General features: G+C 35.7%; 1 protein-coding gene across 1 annotated transcript in view; it reads left to right on the top strand.

Annotated features, from left to right (window-relative positions):
• GFRA1 (GDNF family receptor alpha 1) overlaps window positions 1-22,028 on the top strand; it is a 136,011-nt gene that overhangs the window by 97,344 nt on the left and 16,639 nt on the right. The window contains exons 5-7 of the mRNA XM_062580204.1: window positions 5,052-5,161; window positions 10,484-10,618; window positions 14,596-14,774. Of these exons, the coding sequence (XP_062436188.1) occupies window positions 5,052-5,161; window positions 10,484-10,618; window positions 14,596-14,774 (424 nt within the window). The remainder of the gene's footprint in view (window positions 1-5,051; window positions 5,162-10,483; window positions 10,619-14,595; window positions 14,775-22,028) is intronic.

Below are 22,028 nucleotides of genomic sequence, written 5' to 3' on the forward strand. Positions count from 1 at the left end.
GACCGATGGCCCTGGGCTGGCCTGAAATGGGGGCCTTAGACTGGGCAGCGTGTGGGGAGGTCTGGGGGCAGATGAGCAGGGAGAGTAATGGTTGTCAGTGCCCACACTGCCCTGACACTGTAACTGTTTGAGAAGGAGGCTAAAAGCCAGGGAAAAACTAAGCTATTTTCCAAGGGGAAAAAAAAAGAAAAAGAAAGAAAGAAAGCTCCTGGTTAATTAATATATGTAAAAATGACAGTATAAAAAAGGCTAATTAAGCTGTCAGAATTCATAGTTGCTCACAGCTGCTCAATAGGGTGTGTACATAAATAAGAAGATATGATATTAGTATTATGCAGCTCCAGTGACTTGCAATGCAAAATGTCTTCATGGACGGGTCAAATCTAAATTACCAGATGCTGGGAGGGTCATATCTCTTGTGCTGGGGCTCTTCAGAGGCTTTTTTCAGCTCACCGGCTGAACTAGTCTGGTAGAGTTTCTTATGTAGGCTTTGCCTCTGTTTTTCACTGCCAACTCACTGTGTGTTAGGAAAGGGAGGGAAAGTGAAAAGCATCTACGGCAATGAACCCGTTAATTTGGGCACAGACCAGCCCCTCTGGCCCCTATTGCATCCCAGTGCCTTCCACTTGAAATAGTACCGCCCTTCCTATATGGGAGCTATTTGTAGCTACAGAGCAGGATACTGTATTTGACCCCCACAAAAGAAGACCAGGTACTTTGGCTTGTTTTTTCTATAATGATACCATTTATCACTATGACACAAATTCATTTACTTAGTCTGAATTTTTTCAGCATCAGATTTATGCTTTTTTTTCTGTTTTGAATATTGATGTAGCACTTTCCTTCCGTGACTATACTGTGTCTGCCAAATGGTGTCTAGACTCTAGAGCAGCTTTGACTAATTAGTGTAGTCACCCCAGTCACTCAGCTTTGGCATTTGTATATCCATTGTGTTACTGCTGTTGAGCCATAAAGAGATATCTAAACACAAGCAGCAATGCAAAGATAGCCAGTAGGTTCAGGCTTTACCTAACATCAGTGACATGAGTGCAGAGGACAGCAGCCATAGCTGCCTGCATTCACCAACAGGACAAGCAGTTGCAACCACTCACTTTGACCTCATAGCAGAGCTGATCCCACAAATACAGATTCAACTTTTACTCAGTCTGAGGCATTTCATACCTACCCTTCTTACCACTACTCTGAAGGAAAGGCTAAGAGAGATTTCTGTCTCTTGAGGCTCAACCCCTATGTACAAAGTACCCCAAAAAGCATACGGACAGAGAGAAAAAAGTCTGTAAGAGAAGTCAACAACTGCTAGCTCAGCAATAAGGGTACTTCTCAAGGAGGCGTCATGTGTTTGGTTTACAGAGCTGCTTTCCATTAGGCTTTTCTATTTACAACAGACCCAAAATAAAAATGCATTTTTAGAAATTTAATGGTAATTCATCACTGAGTTCATATTTTTAAATATTGCAGTATGCATTTCTGTGCAGCCAATACCAAAGTCTGATTAACTAACTTAAGAGGTAGAACTGATTAATATCAAAGATAATTTCAGAACATCAAAGAACTTTTATATAACTTTGAGAATAAAAAATAGTGAAACTTAATAAATGTTACCTACAGACTGTGCTAATATAAAATTAAATTGTCTCAAAAATATATGCAGATTGAACAAAATATTACTATTAGCAAAGCTTACTTGTAAGCAAAATTTGAACGTTTTAATTTATCCTGCTGTGTATTGGAAGAGCTAGTATCATAAAGAAAACAAATTAGCGTTGTTTTCTTTGTATTTTTGACTGTTACAAATGATTTTATTGGTGCTATTACAAAGCACTAGAAAAAAACAAGTTTGGGATTTTTTTCTCTTTTTTCTCTTTTTCTCAGAAAGACTCTTTGCTTTTGGAGCAGATTTTCATGGAATTAGCCAATAGGATTATTCTTATTTTTTCAGTTAATGGTATACAAAATATTTAAGTAAGCTTTCTATAAGATATGCAGTTAACTTTGAGGAGATTTACCAGGGCTAAGTTGGAATTCATTTAATTTTTTGTCCTTCAGTTTACCAAACTGCTCAATCAAGGGCTGGAAAAAGTCCAATAGACTTAACCACAAGTTACTCCCCACAAGTTGCTTCCTGCTGAAGGAACACTGAGTTAATGCAGAATGCATATTTTTCAAAGGACTAACACCATCTTATGGTTTCTTATCATCATCCCTAAAACACTTGTCTCTACTGCCTAAACAATTCTTAATACCATATGCAATACTTCAGAACATGATTTTACTATTCCTAATTAGACTAGTTTGTTTCTCTCTAGTTAAAGAGTACCACTATTTTGATATTGTTGATGTGCATACTTTCACCAGTGTCATTCTACTGGAAATGTTTCAGGCTAGATCTTCAGTGAACATTAATCAGCAGACCTTCACTGAAATTGATGGAGTTATTTATGAAGGATGGAGGTCTGCCTCCATTTTATTTTTTGGTCTTTACTGTATCTCTGGTGGAAATTAATCCACACAAATATTAGGTGTAGTTAAAAGCTCAGGAGAGAGCAAGAACTTTGGTAGTATGAATTTTGGATGACTCATTAGAGATAGGGAGTATATAAAGGTGTCTAGTAATGTTTGGACCACAACTGTCTGAACTATATTTGGTTTATGAAAACTTAAATGTGCAACATTGTCAGTTCATTAACTTTTATGTCTGCAAAAATTCTTCAGAAATTAATGTAGAAATCAAGTGGTATGCAAAAGGGGTCAGCAGAGAAATTCTTAGCCTCCTTAAGGGTTTACTACAGCAAATAAATTCTTTAGGCAGACTTAGTAGTAAATGACTGATGTTAATCCATGATTATCAGTCCTTAAAAAACTGAGAAAAAAGGAGTATATTACATGAACCAATGCACCTAGTAATCTAACAGAGAACTGGACAACTGAGAATAAAAAAATGATAGCCAAAAATGTTTTCAGGATTTTCAAGATATTAATTATATTATTTCACCTCCAAAAGTATCTGGGGTATTTGCAAATTTATATAAATAATGAAATTCAAATCTGAAGAACCACTGTGTTTTAGAAACACAAAAGTACTTCATGAGAGCAGTCTCACTCTTGCTACCATGGCAAGTGATTCTGACAAGATAAATTTAATATGCTCTCTTCTATCCTAAAACAGGCTTCATCTAGGTATTTGTAGCATTTTTAAAGTCCTTAGAAACTCTCCACAGTCTGTTTTCCCATTTGCTCAGAAGGCTAGGTCCCAGCAACTTAGTTATTGACCAAGAGAAGAAATTAATATAATGTGTACATATAGGGTGTCTTGAAAAATCTGTAGAGAGCTTGACTTTCTAAAGCTATTAAAAGCAATTAGTATGTAGAGCTATCCACCTCAGAGTTAAATGGTTAGATAAGGGAAGAGAAATAGTGAAATACTTGCAGTTAACAGTGGCAACTGACTTTTGCTGGTGGCAATCAGTAGAGTTAGAGAGGGATGGAACTAAAAAGAGTTATGAGCTTGAATAAATTCAGATACAATTTGAATATAGTCTATTTATAAGATGCTTTTTGAAACTAAGTCTTTGAACTTTTTGAAGTTTGCCTATCAGTACTTTCAAGCCAATTAATGGTGTATATCAACTCCCCATCTGAGATAGGTAAAACAATAAGGCAAACAAAAATAATTAGTCTCTAGAGCATGTCAACAAATAAATTAAATCTGTGCAAATCACTTGCATCTACTAACTTCTGTTTTTTCATTGCAAAAATAAAAAAGAGTATTTATACTGCAAATCTACATAATGCTAGATTGGTGCTGGAAAAGCATAGATGATATTATTCTGATTTTGAAAGGGCTTTGCAAAGATTAAATGCCTTGTCCTGAAACATCACTGTGAGCAGTTTTATTCAAGAGAACATTTTCATTCCTGTTTCACAGAGGAAAAGATTGAACTAGGGAGGCTAAATAATTTTGTTCATGGAATCAAAGGTGTTAATTACATTTTTTAAGTAAATAGAAGTCATTGGTCCAAGAAGCATACAAGTCTAAGTGAAAGCCCTAGCACGGCTGATGAGATCAGGCCAAGATGGACGGGAAGGTTGGCTATATGATGTGGGACCTTGATGCAGCTCAGTGAAGCCTCTCAAATTTTACAGTAGATTTGAATGGTACTGTTATATGGGCTTTAAAGTGGAAGTGAAGAGTTCCTGTCTGCTAGTCCTTTTCTTTGATTTCCAAAGTAGTAATAATCTGCTAATTGTGATGAAGTTTCAATCTTAGTTATAGGTAAGTAGTGACCCACCCCGCTTCGAAGGTTAGGTGACAGAGGTAAGTGAAGATCGTATGACCGTTCACTAGCAGAACTGGGTGTAGAGCTCATTCCCTTCTTATGAGCCCTAGGCACAATACTGTAGATTTCTGGTGGATGGACATTTTACAAGAACAAGTAGGTCTCAATACACTTCCTCCAGGGAGCTCTGTAGGTCGTGCCGTCTCGATCTGCCTGCTATTCCAGGTCAGCCAGCTTGTTCTACAGGCTAATACAAAGCAAGGGTAATCCCATTCCCTGGATACGCAGGGCAGTACTAAAGCACACTCAAGTAATGTAGTAGGGGGACTTTGTGAGCACAAACATACAGTTTTGTGTAATCAGTAAAACAGCAGACGCTGTGTTCTGTTCATATAGAGTTACAGATTCCAGAGTTCAGATCCAGGCAAAATGACCACTCTTATGATAAATTCTCTCTTTGTCTTTTCTTGGCATGAAAATACAGAACATTTCTTTTTAGTAAAGGACATGCATTTCCCTGTTCTATCCCTTTTTGCTGTCCTTTTTCCTAGCACTTTTTAGTTCTGACTGCAGAAATGGATTCTGGAAGGACAGATGGGTCTTGAAAAGAGACTCTCATCAATTGAAAAGTTTCCAATATATATTTAAGGTAAAGAATATTAAGCACTGTACAAAGAGAAAATGAATGTAAAAGGTAAGAATGCCTGCAGGCTTGATTTTTAAAGATATGCATTTTTTCTTACCATGTTGCAGATCTCGCCTTGCAGATTTTTTCACAAACTGCCAGCCTGAGTCACGGTCTGTCAGTAGCTGTCTGAAGGAGAACTATGCTGACTGCCTCCTCGCTTACTCGGGGCTTATTGGTAAGAACACAGGGAATGATGGGGGCTTGATTGGTCTACAAAAACATCCAAACAGTATTTTGAAGGCCCACATGAAATAAAATCAGCGAAAGGCAATACTGTTGGTGTACAATATGATTCTTGGCAAAATTCTCCAACTATGCGGGTCTAAATGCATGGGCCTTGTTTTACCTTACATAGATTCCTGGAGTAAATTTGTATATTGCAAGCAAATTAAGGGTAGAGGACAGGAAGAGAAAGGTGCTTGAATGTGGAGGAGCAAATACAGGTTAAGCTTACAAAAAACAAGCCTTACTAAGGTTACAAGGTGAATTTGGACAAGACTCAGAAATAAGAAGTTTAAAAGAATAGAAGAAACTAGAGCTTGTTTTTGCAGCTGTCATCTCAAGGTTGAGTAAAATGCCCTGTGAGGTCTTCAGGAAAAGTTTGCAGGACATTTGAGGAATGTGACAATAAAACAACTTAGTTCTTTTTCACTTCCAACTGCTATGCTTTCCATGATCTCCATCCCTTCTAAGTGTTTTCTGACATGCTTATCAATGGAGGTTAACTGAGTCCAAATTTATCTTCTGAAATTCTCTCTCTCTCCAATATATTTCATTTTGCTTGCTGTCACCTGCCTGACTGTAAACTGGTACAAGGATGCTTATAAGCAAGTCAGATTCCATATGCCATACACAGTATTTGATTCCTGAATGAAAGAGATCATCTCAGAAAGGTGAACTTGCTGTAGAAATATCATAGCTGGGCAATAAAGAATAAGTGAATGTCAAAACTCTCAAACAAATTTTTAAAAAGGCCACCAGATAGGATGTTTTTAAGCTTACAGCCTGCACCTGCTGCAATGCAGTAATAGCCCCTTCTGTTGGGTGTAAAGGTCCCAGCTGAGCCCCTGAAGCAGATCCTGCTGTTAAAAAAAATCTCTTTTGAGATAACATCCAAAATAAAATATTTCTAAAATAGGTTGTTTTTGCTGAAAAATGACTGAAAGCCATATTCACTGACTTATTACTATCATTTTTAGTACTGTAATATCTAAAAGTGAGCTAGGTCCATGGAGCACGTGGCAAGATAAGGCACAACGGTTTCAAAGGGCATAGTTCTGAAATTTTAACAGATCAAAACAACATGCAGAGGGTATGCCATATGAACAATTATGACAGAATGTCATTTGATTCTCAAAGAATTGAATAATCTGGAAATCTGATCGAGGCAGTAAGAATAAAAGCTCTAGTTGCTGGGAAAGAGTAACTGGTACTAGTAGATACTTCTGCTTAAGAGCTGCCAACAAGTTCTTGCTGGATCTAGTGAATTTTACTGAGGATTTTGTTGAATACATTTTTTTAATTTAATGTTAAGGATGAACTAGTTCACATACTCAGGTATTTTTTTGTTCCTGTGGATGACTATACTGCAAAATGCTTTCAGATATCAGAGACATGGAATGGATCTCAGAGGAAGTGAAATCAAAAGGCGATCTGATTTTCAAAGGGAAAAATAGTTTTCTTCTTTCCTATCAGTCCCTAGACACAAGCCACATGAGAGGTGGGAACTGACTAATGTTACAAGAGTTTTTACCTCTTGGGAGTTATTTGAGAAGCTAACAAAAGTACCAAAGCAAAACTTGAATGTTGTGAAGTAGTAAACTCCTGCTTCTGATATCAGGCTGATACAAAACTGGAGAAAATTATATGAAGACCGATCAAATTTGTAAAAGGCTATCTGAGATCAAAATCAGAGGTATAATCTTTCTACTGGCTGCTTAATATATAGAAAATGTAGACAGAAGAGATTGACAGACTTGAGGTAACAAGCTGTTACAGTTTCATTCATACATAGGAGCTCCAGAATCTCCAGGTGTTTTAATTATGATAAAATATGGTTCATTACGATAAAATATTTTTTTCACTCAGTCTTTTCATTAAAGGTGACAAAATTGTACCTCCATAGAGTTTATTCAGGAAAAGAAAATTTCTCCATGGAAGGATGTGATTCTGTTATCAAATACAGTGATGTAAATCAGAGTTAACTTCAGTGAACTTAGTGGACTCTTGAAATAAATGATGTAAGTGTGAATAGAGTCGGGCACAGTTTTAGTAGGTGAGATGCTATACCAGTTAAATGGAGAACAGACTATATAGTGTGTTTTAAGGATTGCATCAGGGTATTAGGTACATAATTTTAGAGATATGTTTATTTTACAGGAATTTTGAAAAACTTATTGTATTACTTTTGGCTCCTTGTTCTAAAGATCAATTAATATTTTTTAAATGCTATAAAGGGAAGAGATGAAGGTTATGAAATGTAAAATAAAACAGGAGATACCCATGTTTGAGACCCTGTGCAGTAGTTGCAGCCTAGTTAAGCCATCTAGACCTGTCTGCACTCCCACATAAATTTGCTGAAGCTGATGACTTAAAAATATACTTTAACATTCATTTACTGACAAATTTTCAAGGTTTCAGCAAAATCTATCTAATTTCCTTGGAATTCTGTGGAATTTCACAAGAATTTGTGGAATTGCGGAACAGGGTGCATACTTCCCAATCCTGTATCCAATGTTTAAGACTAGGTCCAATGATTTCTATGATAATCCTTACTTGCTGAGCTATTTTCTACCTCCAACCTGCGAAAGGGACTGTCTGCTCTTTTGACTTTCTTGTTATTCAGGTCTTGATGCTTGCTGCATTTGGCAGCCTTTGCTGGTCTTCCGCCAATTCTGTCATTGGATTTCATTTCTTCAGTGTCACATGAGGGTCAAAGGAACGTCGCTCACATGCCCTCCTTCCTGGACCCACCATCCATCTCCTCATTCTTAACTGATCCTGGCCTGAGCTACCTCTTGAGTGTGTTCGGGTCAATTCTGCTTTTAACTAACATACAGAGACCTGACTGCCTGCTATTGAGACCACTGGGTAACTATTTGATATAGGGAACATAGTAAGCCTAGTATCACCCATTCTACTGCCACCCACTATGGTTTCTCTGATTTGTTAGTATCCTTTAGCCGAATTTCCAAGATGCCAGCTAGCAGGGAAACAGCCAAACACATACACAGACACACACATGTGCTCGCACGCATGTGCGTGCACACACACACGCACACACACACACTCTTTGAAGGCAAAAAAAAAAAAAAAAAAAGAGAAAGAAAATCTACCCCAGGAAATCAAGCTTATAATCCGCTTGGGTTCACATCTGCCCCCAGGTTTAAATGACAGACTGATTTTCTACTGGCTGCTCTTTCAGCCACTGTGTTTTAGCTGGATGTACAGTTTGTGTGCTGTATGTACACATTCCTTGTCCTGTCTTTCTCGTGTCTATCAGCCCTAATCGTAGCTTGGTTTCTGTTTCTGTCTAGACCCATTTTAATGACCTCATTACCTCTTTGAGATGAGAAAATCTTACCTTAGTAACTTTTTTAGCTTCCTTAATACTTTTATATTTTCTTAAACCTTCACTGAGTATTTGCTACTTAGCATTTTTTTGAATTTTCTTTCCATTTGCAAAATCTTTTCATTTTACCTCACTTCTTTTCAAGTCATGAGTATCACATAAGTTGAAAAAATGTGCTGAATGATCAAACAAATAATGGCTATTTATTTTCATTTGTTTTATTTTAATTTAAGAACATTCTTATTTATTTACTTTCAAGTATTCATTAGTGGTGCAAGTGATATTTGTCTATTTTACTAAATTCTTCACCTCCATTTAATAAATTTTCAACTGTGCTGTTTACCCATGTGCTGATCTCATGTAGAATTTGAGCAATTATTACTGGAACTATCTGTTAAATTTTGCAATTTGTACTGCAAAACGAGACAAAAGATTATTTTACTGACTGCATTTGTTTTACATTTATCTTGACATATATTTCAGCCTTTCTCAGGCCAGCCCTTAATGTCTGTTCTCCTTTGTTTCCCACTTCATGTATGAAAAAGTTTGTGGATTGATGTGTTCAGTTCCCCATGGCACTTGGTGACCGAAAAGCTATTTGACATCATTCTATGATTTCTGTTATTTCTGATGTTTCCTCTTTTAGCTTGGTGTTGGATAGACCTTTCCCCACTGGTATTAAAGACTCTTGAACCCTGGACCTATGGGCAAAATTTTCTTTTCTAATGTACACTATGGGTCTCTAATATTTATCCTTCATCTAGTCCATCTTCCTAATGACTGCTTCGATGTCAGGTTCAAGGAGATGTGATATATGGCCTGTCCTAGAACTGTAGTTTACTAAGTGAGCAACTTGTTTCTTGAAAATGCTGTCCTCAATGCACCTCTGGAATAGCTGCCTCTTTCTGTTTACTTTTTTCTGCTTGATGAGACAAATAAAATAAAGTCCTTAGGGGACTTTGAAATCAATGGTCTATCAGGGCAACGTCTTCACTGAGACTACTGGTTTTATTAAGTGCTGATCATGTATTAGCTACCTGATAGTAGGCACTCTCTGTATTTTTTTTTTTTGGACATAGAACACATTCTTTGGTTTCATCCAGTTCTTGATAGATTTGAGTTGTTATGTAAATGTGAGAGTATTTACCCAAGGATTTGTTAGAGTTACAAAATCCTACTGTTGTAAGTTGCCGACAATTTTTAGGTAACAACTGCTATACTTAAAAAGTAGTGGCACTAAAAGCAAGAATAATAGTGATTTGTTACCTGCAAAAAAATCTCCTGTACCTTTTTATGCATACTGATTATCTTTTTGCTTTGTTCATCCCCATAATCTGTTCAAGATGTATTAGGATTCTTCTCAGTATGACTAGTGGTCTCCTTGTTCATGCATTTCAGAACTGTTCTTTCAGGCTGGCTGCAGACTCAGAGAGAAAACTCAGGTCTAGATGTTTCATTTCAACCATTTATTTGCTACTAGAAGAAAAATGAGGGAAAAAAACAAACAAGGAAGAAAAATGGGTGCTAATATTCAGTGTGACTGTCAGGATGCAAGTCCACATGTAATTACTTTAGCAGCAAAGCCCTTTAAAGAGGTTCCTGCCCCTACCCAGTCCTTCCAACTCCTGTGCCACAATTTTCTGATTCTCAATCCTACTGATGGAGCTCTACGTGGTATTACAGTATAAACTTGTCCAAATAAACCCTTTTTCTCTTTCAGCGAAAGCGAATGGGTGTACAGGACAGGGGATCAGATGGCAAAGGGAGACAGGAACTCTTTTAAGGCCACAGTTTAGAGCCCTAACATTGATCTGTATTGTGATTACAGCTCTGAATATATGACATTCAAACTGTTGTTTCTTGTGTTCCTAGTCTGTTTCATTACAATGATTGCTCACAGTATTGTACTTTACTGTTTGCTCATAGGCACGGTGATGACACCAAACTACATAGACTCGAGTAGTCTCAGCGTTGCTCCGTGGTGTGACTGCAGCAACAGCGGTAATGATATAGATGAATGCATGAAATTTCTGAATTTTTTCCAGGACAACACATGCCTTAGTGAGTACAAAATTATAAGATGTCTTTAAATATATTTTATTGTGTTCTTCTGAAATTGTTTTACCATTTAAGTATGTCATGATACATCAAGGAAATCTCTGCACTTCATAAGCATGATTCTGCTGTAAGTAAAAGAACTTGAGCAAATATGCTTGATTCTATGGTTTATGTTTAGGATTTCAAACACGAGAAGCTGTTGGAAAAAAATCCAAATAACAAAGGTGTATCATATAGAAAAATGTTTACATCACAGATCATATTTTGACCTTAACAGTCAGGGAGCATCTGTACCAAAAAAATGAAGTACCTGAAGGGCTTGTGTACCGTTTAAGAATTTCATATAAAAGAGAAATGTAGTTTATGAAGGATTTGCTGTAGGTAAGTATAAATTGCATTGTGTGTGCAATTTATGGCCAACCTTCAGTTTTTTTAGGCTATTTAATCTCAAGTGCCTGTTTTCAACATGAGTCTTGATGGTACCTGTTTTCAAGATTTTGTTAACCTACTGATTTTTTTTATTCAGTCAAACTCACTTTCAAATTAGAGGCTATTATAAATTTCAGAATGGCTTAGTGGAGTTGATTTTGGCAGGTTCTCTTTTCAAATTTCCTGTCTGCCTGGAGCAGCTGTGGCGTGATGTGGAGCGTGCACCGGAGTTTTAATTTCAGATAAATGAAGAGACCAAAAGAGCTTGGCTTCCCTCGCCTAGCAGAGCAAAAGTTGAAAGAGTGCATGACTGTCCTCTGAAATTACACTATAGAGGCAAGCAAAGGGAGAGAAGAGAATTACTTAAGCTGTAAGACAATGTTGGCATAAGATCAAAAAGGGAAATTATTGGCCACGCGTATTTACGCTTGAAATTGGAATATTTTTAACCATCACTGTAAAGTTGCCAGGGAGACTTCCGAAAGGAGTTTTCAAGGGAAAAAATATTTTTATTTTAAATTTCAGACTTCATCAGGTTATGAGAAGAATCATATATTTTCACTCTTTGCAAAAATAGAGAATAAACTCAGTGATCAAAAATGTCCCATTCAGTCCTGTATACTTATGTTACCGCTAATGCAGGGCTAAGTCTGCATTTTAGGACAGGATCTAAAAACCTCTGCTCATAGTTTCTTGGCAAGCAGCACTTTTGTTAAAACATAGTGAGCTACGTGAACAAAAAGAGAGTGACCCAAATTGCTATTTTATTTAGTAAGCTTTGGAAGATTGGAATGATTAATAAAGATCATTTAATTAAAAAAAACAATTCAGACTGTGATTTTATAAAAGAGCAATTAAAAATATAGCATGACTTCCTTCAAACCTAACAGTGCTACCATTTGTGTATAGTGTTTTACTTCAGATTTTATTCATTTGTGAATGTATTAATTGCTATAATGCTACAGGTTCCTTTTAAACCTTGAAGACACACCAATCCTTTGTCCTCTCTTTTGCTACTTTAATGAAGACAAATCAACAACTTTAGAGGTCACTGCAAGACAAATTGTAGTCCTCTTAACTATGAGACCTCTTATTCATGAAGAAATCAAAGGTGATTCTGGTTTAATAAAATGTTATTTCCCTCACAAAGAAGGGGAAAAGTTCAATTTTTTTCTTATTCTAATTGTCATTAACAGCCTTTCAGTGCCTGGAAAAATGGCATTTGTTTATTGTCTGAGGAATTAAAAGACCCCTTCTTTTTTTTGCCAAAAAACAAAATTTTTCCACAGTAGTATAAAACTGAACCTTTGGAAATTTCTTATTGCTTTTTTTTGCTAGAATATTGTTCATCTTCAGACTAAGGAGAACACCAGTGTATTTACAGAAAATGTAGAAAATCTAACTTAAATATTTGGTTATTTATGTGAAGTGGAACAACTCAGACAACAGACACCTGCACTCTAGGCTAGGCAATAGCCTGAGGATTAGGGGATTCAGAAAGCAGGAAACCTAGGAGCACATTCATACTGTGCATGATGTGGAGCTGGAATATGAACCTGAGTCTCCCATGTCCCACATAAACACCTGAAATCTTGGCCTTTCTTGCATCTCTGTATGCTGTTTCCCAGAAATTCCACTAGTAGAAAAAGCTTTTTGCAACAGAAATTAAGTTGAAACTGAAATTGAAATATTGCTTTTGAAAGGTTGATGTGAAATACTCGCAAAAATTCCAGTCTGTTTTAGTGACTATTCCCAATAAAGTTAAATATGGTATTGAGGCACTTGGCTTTTCTATTTAAATATGTTTGAAAATGTGTATCTATATAGGCTTACAGAAAATGGATCTTATATCAGAACTGTGAAAGTGGCTCAGATCTAATAGGGCACAAATAAAATACACTGCACCCTAAATTTGGGACTGTATATTACATTGCTTATACTCTTTTCTGGTTTATTCAAAGGTACAAGTTTACTGAAAACATCACTGTAATTCTAATTACTGCCTCTGCATGTATGGTTTGATGCATATAAAATTCTGGAAATCCATCTTAAGATTTTATTTTCATTACTCCAAAAGCAAATGTCCTGACAATGTGTTCATTTTTCAGTTATTCTTATCACTATAGCCTGATCCCTACAAATGCTTGCATGCTCTAGAATTCCTGCTGAATTGAATGGGAGTCAAGATACTTAAATGATTTTTGAAGGATTTGCTCACACCTGCTTTATATTGCAGCAGGTAAAAAGAATTGGCAAGTGGAAGGAAAAACATAAAGCAATGAGTTAACAGAGAGTATTGAAAGAGCCCTTCATTAGAGCAGTTAGATATTTCAAGCATATTTTTACAGTTATATGGTATTTTGTGGATATATGTGCGAAATATATTTAAAAAATATTATGACAATTTGGACCACTGAAGAAATAATTAAAGATGGATAATTACAAAACCTTTTTTTGTTTAGGAAGGTGGAAGGACTGTATATATTTTTGTGATTCTTACAATAATGGAAACAGTGTTGAATTTACAACGGCATTCAGACAGTTATGAATACTTTGTGTGGAATATATAGCTTTGTACGTTGCCTTTTTTAGGTAAAACCAGTAAAAATATCACTCCTTTGTTTCCACTTTGTCTCCATCAAGCTATCTAATTGTAGTTCCTTTTATAAATCCATCTCTGTGCATTTTGGAGTTCTTAGAACTAATATTAGAATAAAATACATCTTTCTCAAATGAGAATTAACCGTAAATTATTTTATGAGGCAAGGAATGCCAATGAGAAGTAGTATTAATAACTTCTACGTGTTAATCCCTAGTGAAATTGTTTGATTTCTTATACAATGAATCTGAAATAAGAAATCCCTAAATCCATGTTGACTCCCCAAAGACCTGATTAAAAACTGTTTCTCTATATGTTTATAAAACAGCAACCAATTTAAGCTTGCTGAAAACACACTCTTTAATCCCATGAATCTGTGTTTTTAACTTTTATATTCCCAAGTTTTAGTTGAAACATGCTTTCCTCACCTAATTATGCAGATTTTGATTTAAAATTATAAGGAAAAGATTGTCTTAGTTAAACCATTTTGTAGTTATGGACATACTGGTTAACACAACAAGCTGTAGAAATTGATATTTTGGCTGCTCTCTGTAGTTTGCTGTGTAACATCACCTGTCTGAAGTAGGACATAACATTCAACCTAAATTTTAAATCTCAATAGTAAATTTTTTAGGCTTTTAGATGGTAGCAAATATGATTACAGTAAGTTTTATAGCTTCTGTCAGGAATGACTGAGAACATTGCACAGAACATGACATTTCAGATTAGAGATGTTATTATTAATTATGAATCCTCATAGTTCATGTTTCTGATGTGTCGAAAATTAATTTACTTTTCAAAATAAAAACTGTATTTTTATATATAAACATTTTCCATGGAAGACCAATATTCCATTTACCTGTACTCTCTAGCATTGATTTTAAAGAAATATCATTTCTACTTTCCACCATTTGTTTATAAGTTGAAATTCATCTGTAATGTATTTTTACAGAAAATGCAATTCAGGCCTTTGGCAATGGCACTGATGTGAATGTGTGGCAGCCAATCCTACCCGTACAGACCACTACAGCCACAACTACAACAGCTTCCAGACTTAAAAATATGGATTCAGAGACAACTAACAATGAAATACCCACACACAATGATTCCCCAGCATGTGCAAACTTGCAGGTAAGAGAGCCTTGTAGTTGCTGCAGTAGAGAGAAGAAAATTGTTCACAGATACATATATGTTGAATAAATAGATACCCACTTTGATTAAAATTTCTTTTTATTCTACCATTATAGTTACAAGCTTGATACATTGTAAAATACCAGGGACTCATATTTTAGGTTAAAAACATGCATATTTCAGAGTAGATTACATTGGCACCATGGTTCAGAAACAGAGCATAGGATTTATTTTGTAATCACAGTTTTGGGTATGAACATGGCACTCTCCAGACCAGTCTACGTGTCTGCCAGTGTAGGTCAGATGAAATTAATCCCCTGCATAATCCAAATTCAAAAGTAAGTCTTAATGTGAGCTAGCATGTCATACTGCCTTATTCCAGTTACTTTGCTACGTTAGCGCAATTAAACTTGTTATTTAGGCTTAGTAGGTGTAGATGTTGGGGAATATGGGATGCTACAAACTACATGGTGCAAAAAGTGGACAAAGATACAAGCTGTGCTGGTTCAGGTACTCTGTTGAGTTGAATGCAAGTCTTTGGCCGACGGATGCAGTATTCCTTGGCACTTCAGACAGCCAGTTCATAATATGTTGCTGATTCTGGTTATTAAAGAGGCTGACCACTTGCTGAAGACCGTATATGCAGCTCTTAGAAAGCCTGGAAAATGTGGGGAGGAGAGAACTGCAAAATCTAGGCAGGAAAGGGCTTGAGCTAAAAAGAAATGTAAACTGAAAGCATTTCTAGGCCTGAAGGTTGTAGAAATCCTATATTAAAAAATACATCTTTTATTATAAAAATTTCCAGTGGCTTAAGGATACCAAATTAAGTCGGGGTAGATCAGTTTGGCCCATTTTTAGCTGTATCCTTACAGAAGAGCAATTGCTATATGGTATTAATGAAAGTCTCAAAGTTCAAGGTTTAAAAGTTTCATCTGGTATGAAGATACCTTTATCCTCAATTCACATAAACTTCCAAACTCATTGTCTTCTTATAAGATAACATTCACATTTCACTTGATTATAAAACATTTGATTCTGTACTCTACAGGTTAAACAGTATCAGAGTTTCCACATTCACCTCAAGGGATAGTTCATATATCTCAGAAATGTATTTCACTTCATTTTTCTTTCACCACTCTCATCTTAATTCATTTTTTTTCATTTACTTTGCATCTCACATTGGCAAATTTCAGATGACTTATAACAGCTACTGGCATTACTGAGTCCCAAAGTATATGGATTTAGTGGTAGATGGTGGTGAGTTTAGATTATTTAATTTTGATCCTATTTTTGCATAACTGTACATTCGTTATTAGTTAAGCTTTGTAAGGTATGGATAAGAGAGTGATAGTTGTAGGCACAGCATTCCCATATGCAGTAGTCATTTAACTAGAAAAAAATAGACTTAAAGTTATTTAATCTTTTAAACCTGGAACATGGAACATCTTGTATTTAAAGCAAGAGCTTGACGGGATATTTTTAATTCACTTCATGTTATATTAAAAAGCTGTTTTATGGCAGAAATCATGTTTGCCTCCAGTATTTGTCAGTCCCTTATAGAATAAGGCCTCCAGATGCTACCAAAGTACATATGATAAATAATGAACTGAAGAAATGACAAGCAATCACAAATCCCATTGGTTTCTGTTTGACTTGCAAATATTCCCCAGCCCTGAATATATGTCTGAGTATCTTGAAAATGAATTAAATTCTTTCCCTGTCCTCTCAACCTTACTCCTGATCCTCTGGCATTTTAAAGACACATCCCACATCAGTTTGTCAAACTTCAAATGTACCCGTGATATACTTGATCAGTAATGACACAAGAAGTAAAGATCTCTGGGGAAAACAACTTGGTTTAAATAAATGATCTGCTGGTTTGTAGAAGCTGTAGAGATGTCTGTACTGAAAGGTCACCAAAGTTATGTGAATCAAGCAGTTTTTTTCTTGTGAAATACAATATGCTGGTGCTAGTTGCTTTCCTGTGTCAGAATTGGAACACAAAGAACAAATCTTTTGTATTTTTCATTTTGCATTTTTCAAAAAATAATTTACAAAATGAACCAAACCAAGCTCTCTTCCTCTCCTTCTTTTTAAAAAAAGAGTCCTGTACTTGCTGGACAGTGTGGCACCACTTTGCATGTGAGACATAAACCTCAATTCAGATTTTACAAAAGAACGGGAGGCATTCATATTGCATTTGGACAAGCGTGTTCATTCCAAGACTTTCCTTCTGTGAAGAGTATGCCATTGTAGTGTTTTCAAAACATGCACTTGTGCATCCAAAAACATTCTGAAGGACTTTGTTATACACTTAGCATTTGAGCTGAAAGATTTCAAAAAGGGAATTAGCCAAAATATTGTGAAAAGTAGAATTAAAAGCATTTGCTTCTGCACAAAAAGACAGTGACAGACCAGAGAGAAGAAAATTATCACTGAGATGGGTCAAGGCTACATCTTGCAGTTAGTCCATTTGAAAAATACAGTAAAAGAGGAAAGAGCAGGAAGGGATTGATTAGTATAAATTGCCATAGAAATAAATACTGTAAGGGAGAAAAGAGCAGGAAATGATTGATGGGTATAAATAGCCATAGAAATGAACAAATACTAACCTCTTGAGGGTGTAAAATATAAGACATTAACTAATCTGCCAAAAGTGTCACCGTCTGGGCAATTTTTGGTACATTTTTTTCTGACTTGTTCAAAGGGGTCATATGAAAAGCACGAACACGCTAAGAGTACACTAATGGCTTCATCATTGTGCTGTGTTCTCTCGCATACCTACATACCTGGGAATCTGGAAGGGTTATGAGTGCTTAAAGACAATGCATGATACTGGCTTTTCATCAGAATTCAGCATTTATTTCAAATACCAGTTGAAGAACTTCTATATCATTTTTGCTTCCATGAACCATATAGAAGTGATTCTTCATTTAAAATTACCATTGTTACAAGCATTTTTATGTTCTCCTATTATTGCAGTACTTTTCTTATTTCACTTTGGTGCAGAGGTATGTTGATTTCTGTTATATGCTTATTTTGTGTTTGCATATGCATTACTTTCTGTAATATAATATACTCTTATTTCTATCCCCAAATTAAGTCTGTGCTCCATCTTTTCCAGGAAGCCGATTAACTTCAGGAAGCATCTTACAAGCTCTTTTATAAATTTTTATAAACCTATAAGAAAATTTGCTAATGACAGGCAAAGAATAAATAATGATTAGCTTTATATAAAATGCTAAATTCAAATATTTTTAAGGATGCTAAATACCATGCAAAGGATGATCAACAACGGATATAAAAAAATTTGTAAGCTATTTTGTACAAAAAGAAAGAAAAGGTGTGAATACCAACAATTTCGTCTGTATGAAGACAGATTTTATTAAGCAATTGTCATCCCTATCTTCTCTCTCATAGCTGTACTTTAATGCTTTCTATTTAACTGACATTTTGTTTCTCCTTCTCAATCACAACCTGTTTTTGGCACTCCAATCCAGAAAAAGATTGTAGCGTTTCAGTGTAGCATTCTACCACCACTGCTTGATCCATCATGTTGGATTATTTGAAAAGGACAAAAAGATGAATTTGACTGTGTACTCCCCAAAGTATTCTTCAAGGAAATTACTATTTCTGCATTTAGTGCAGGGAACTGAAATATTATATAATATAAAATTCGAGTGAATAGATTAGAGTAGATTTGACCAAATGTTACTACAGCATCATTATAGATAAATAAAAAATGCAGGCTTTTTAGGGGGTTCGCTATAATAATTTAGAGGACATTTTGCACAAAACTCAAGATGATAGAAATTGCAGTAGTTACGGACATTTCAGTCTAGCTTTGGGCATCAAAATGTATCAGCTCTGTAGCTAGTTCTGTACTTTTCTGTTTTCACATGTATTATAAGTGTCTTGATCTAGTAAATCTTAATTCAGCTTTGAGGGAATTTAAAGTTTCTGTGCTTCTGAAGAAGTGTGGGCAGTGGGCACAGATATAGATGAGATGCATGCCCCTCTGGTCTGAAGACAGGCAAGTCTAGAATGTGAATATTTTTGTGTTCTCAGCAGCAAAAATAAAAAGAAATATATAAGATATGAATTAAAATGCACAGATGTTTTGTGGAGAACAAGAAGGAAAAGAAAAATTTAGATACGTAGACAAGTGAATTCTTTCTGTTTGCTTGTATGATTTGTGAGTCTTTAGAATACAAATGTTCTTTTCAGAAATGTTTTTTTCCCCTCCTCAGAAGAAAGCTATGATTCCCACAAATTCCCATAATTTCAGAACTTTAAGGAATTTAAGGACTTTTTCAGAATTTTAAGAAAAATCTATTATGGCAAGTCTTAGGACAGAACCAGGAGATAGAGCTAATGGTTCTCTGAAGAGGCAAGGACTTAAACATGGTTCGCAGATTGAAAATGTCTGTACTTTTAGCTTACTGTAGGTTTAAGTGTTACAGACCCTCAGCACTGGGTCTGCTAATCCTGTGTTTGAAATACTGTCTGTAATTACTTAATGTAGCTACCTGTGTGATAAATATTATTATTACAAATCAATGCGTAGGTGTTAGGAGAGGGTTAAAAGCTTCAATGTAATGTTCCGAGGATCAAGTCACAGCAGGGGTAGAGCTTCATGGATTGGTAATTAGGTGGTGGGTGAACAGAAATAGGAAACACAGGCAGTATGTAGGTGTTCTGTTGATGAAGGACTAGTACAATTGCTGAAACAGTACTCTAGAATAAAGATAAAGTGAACTTTATAGCACCAGTATTAGCTGTTCCACATGTCTGACACCCTTTTTCCCTGCTCCCTTCACTTAGCCTGTGATCTTTCTGTTTATTTTGCATTTTGTGGAAAACAAGTGCTCTCCTTTCAAATGCTCTGCCAGCTCTGTCCCTCAGGAGAACTCTTATTTGGGTATCTTCCACTAGACATTGCACCTATTCGGAAAGTTTCAGTCTGGGTCAAAAGATTAACAGGAATGTAAAACATCTATTGCTATGCCAGAACAAATTGTAAAAAAAAACCCAAAACAAAAACAACCCCCCCAAAAAATAGAATGTTGATTAGATGTTTCATATGAGAAGATTTAAATTTGCCTCCCCTATTTCCAGGATTAGCTGAGATAATGGGGACAGCCTGCTGACACAAGTGATTTACAGAATACCTATTGGCAGTTTTTATTCTAAAAAGGCAACATTTTTTAATTTGTCTCAGCAGCAGTTCTGTGTAATCTAAAGAAGTCTGTGTGTGCTTTGCATTTACAGATTAATATCTGACAGCTGGGGAATAATTTAAAGTTTCGTCTTTTGTCATACCCTTCTGATTTGGGGACCACTGAACTAAATCCTGTTTCACCAAACTGGAGACTGCTTTGTCCATTGACATTGACTTCAGTGAAGTTAATCCTCATTTGCTTCATCACTATGACAGAGTGGGTCTTGAGAAAATGTGCTCTGAGGAGTACAAGACTCCCCATGACTGTGTTTAATGCATGCTTCTTGCACCTTCCAGACACAACTGAAGAAAGTTAGATTGCAATAAGAGACGGGTGGGTCTAGGTTCTCTGGCTGCTTGGCCGCTGTCTTGGAGTTTCTAGGTGTGAAAACCATCAGCAGTCCTCCTGCATTGCTGTTGCTAACAGGATGCCTGCATAGCAAAAACCTTGTTTGCAATTAACGTATGCATACATCCGTATTATGGTATGATAGTGTAGGCTGCTCCTGCTCGGAATAAGACTCCGCTTGTCTTGTGTGCTGCACTGTCTTTCTCAAGGGATTACAGGACCACACAAGACAGATCCTTTGCAAGTTTGTTGAAATCCTGCTAAAGTTAAGATCTGATGAATCTAGCTGATTGATTTCTCAGTACAGGGACCCTTTTGCCTGTCTTTTGACATCAGAGGAACAGTCTGAGGATATAGCCAAGTATCATACCCTGTAGACCTAGTGTTGCTGTGAGACATCAGGCATTAGTAGCCAGTAGAAAATTGTTTTCGTTTACCAGCCTTAGTTCAATTTCCTCTGTGGACATAGGGCTCACTGCAAATTCGGTTACAATTTATGGAGCAAAATACAGGTGATAACTTGCAGATAGTGTAAATCAGCATGGCTCTGTTGTCATCACAGCTACACAGATGTGCATCAGGTAATGTTCAGTCTCTTTGGCACATAGCGCTCTCCTTAAAATTTGACCTTATATTTAATGATCTGTTCTCTAGTTAAAAATTTTAAAGGTAGAAATATGTTGAAAGTCAGGTTTAATAAACTTCTGTTACTGAAAGATAGAAAAATGTTTTATTTTCTGTATTAGAATGACAGTTTAAATAATGCTTTTTTTTAATAAATACACTTTCCATTATAGTAAAATATGGTACATATACACTGTTTGGGTGCATACTATTTCAGAATTATTTGGTCAAGGATAAAATATTTTACAATTCATTTTTTAAAAGTTTAATAGTCTAAGCATCTTTAGTATATTATAATAATACAAAGCTTTATAGTAGACTGTAAAACTCCAGATTGCAGTTTTAGGAATCATGCAATTTTATTTTATAGTTTAATAATTGTTCAATTGAAAGTGAATGTGAGGTTCCTAAAAACCAATTTAATGACTTACAAAAATACCATTTTATTAAAGTGTACTGCACACCTTTACAGAAAGGTGAAATTTCTATGGACAGATTATAGTTTTTACTCTCAGAAAGAATTTTGCAAATTATTGCTGTTAAAAGCAGATGTAGCATTTGCAGTATTCCCCTAAGCTACAGTTGTTTCTACGTTTCACAACAGTATCCTATTATGGAAATATCCACAAAAATATAAAGCACTAGAATAAACCAGAATCAGAAAATTGAATCACATCAGATCAAGCCAAATCAAGCTATTCGTAGCCCAAGTTATTACTTTATATGTTCTTCATCATATTAAAGGTATTTCTAATGCCAGACAACTTCAGTTCTCAATCAAATATCTAGTCCATCACATACTTCCCCTTTATAACAGATAGCTCACCATAACCTGCAAAAAACAGCTGTAAAATGGAGCACAGCATTATAATTTAATTTTAAAGCATAACAACTACTAATAAAATTCTAGACTATGACATTGTGATTGTAGATATTTAATCATATTGTCTTTAGAAGTACAGTTCATAATATATTGTGCATTTATGGAACCTGACAAAGTGTTTTGTTTAAAACACATTGCTTGTTGTTAGCAAATACTAGGTTTTGTTCATGACTCTGC

This window comes from Rhea pennata, chromosome 7 (assembly GCF_028389875.1).
Source record: "Rhea pennata isolate bPtePen1 chromosome 7, bPtePen1.pri, whole genome shotgun sequence".
Classification (NCBI taxonomy): Eukaryota; Metazoa; Chordata; class Aves; order Rheiformes; family Rheidae; genus Rhea; species Rhea pennata.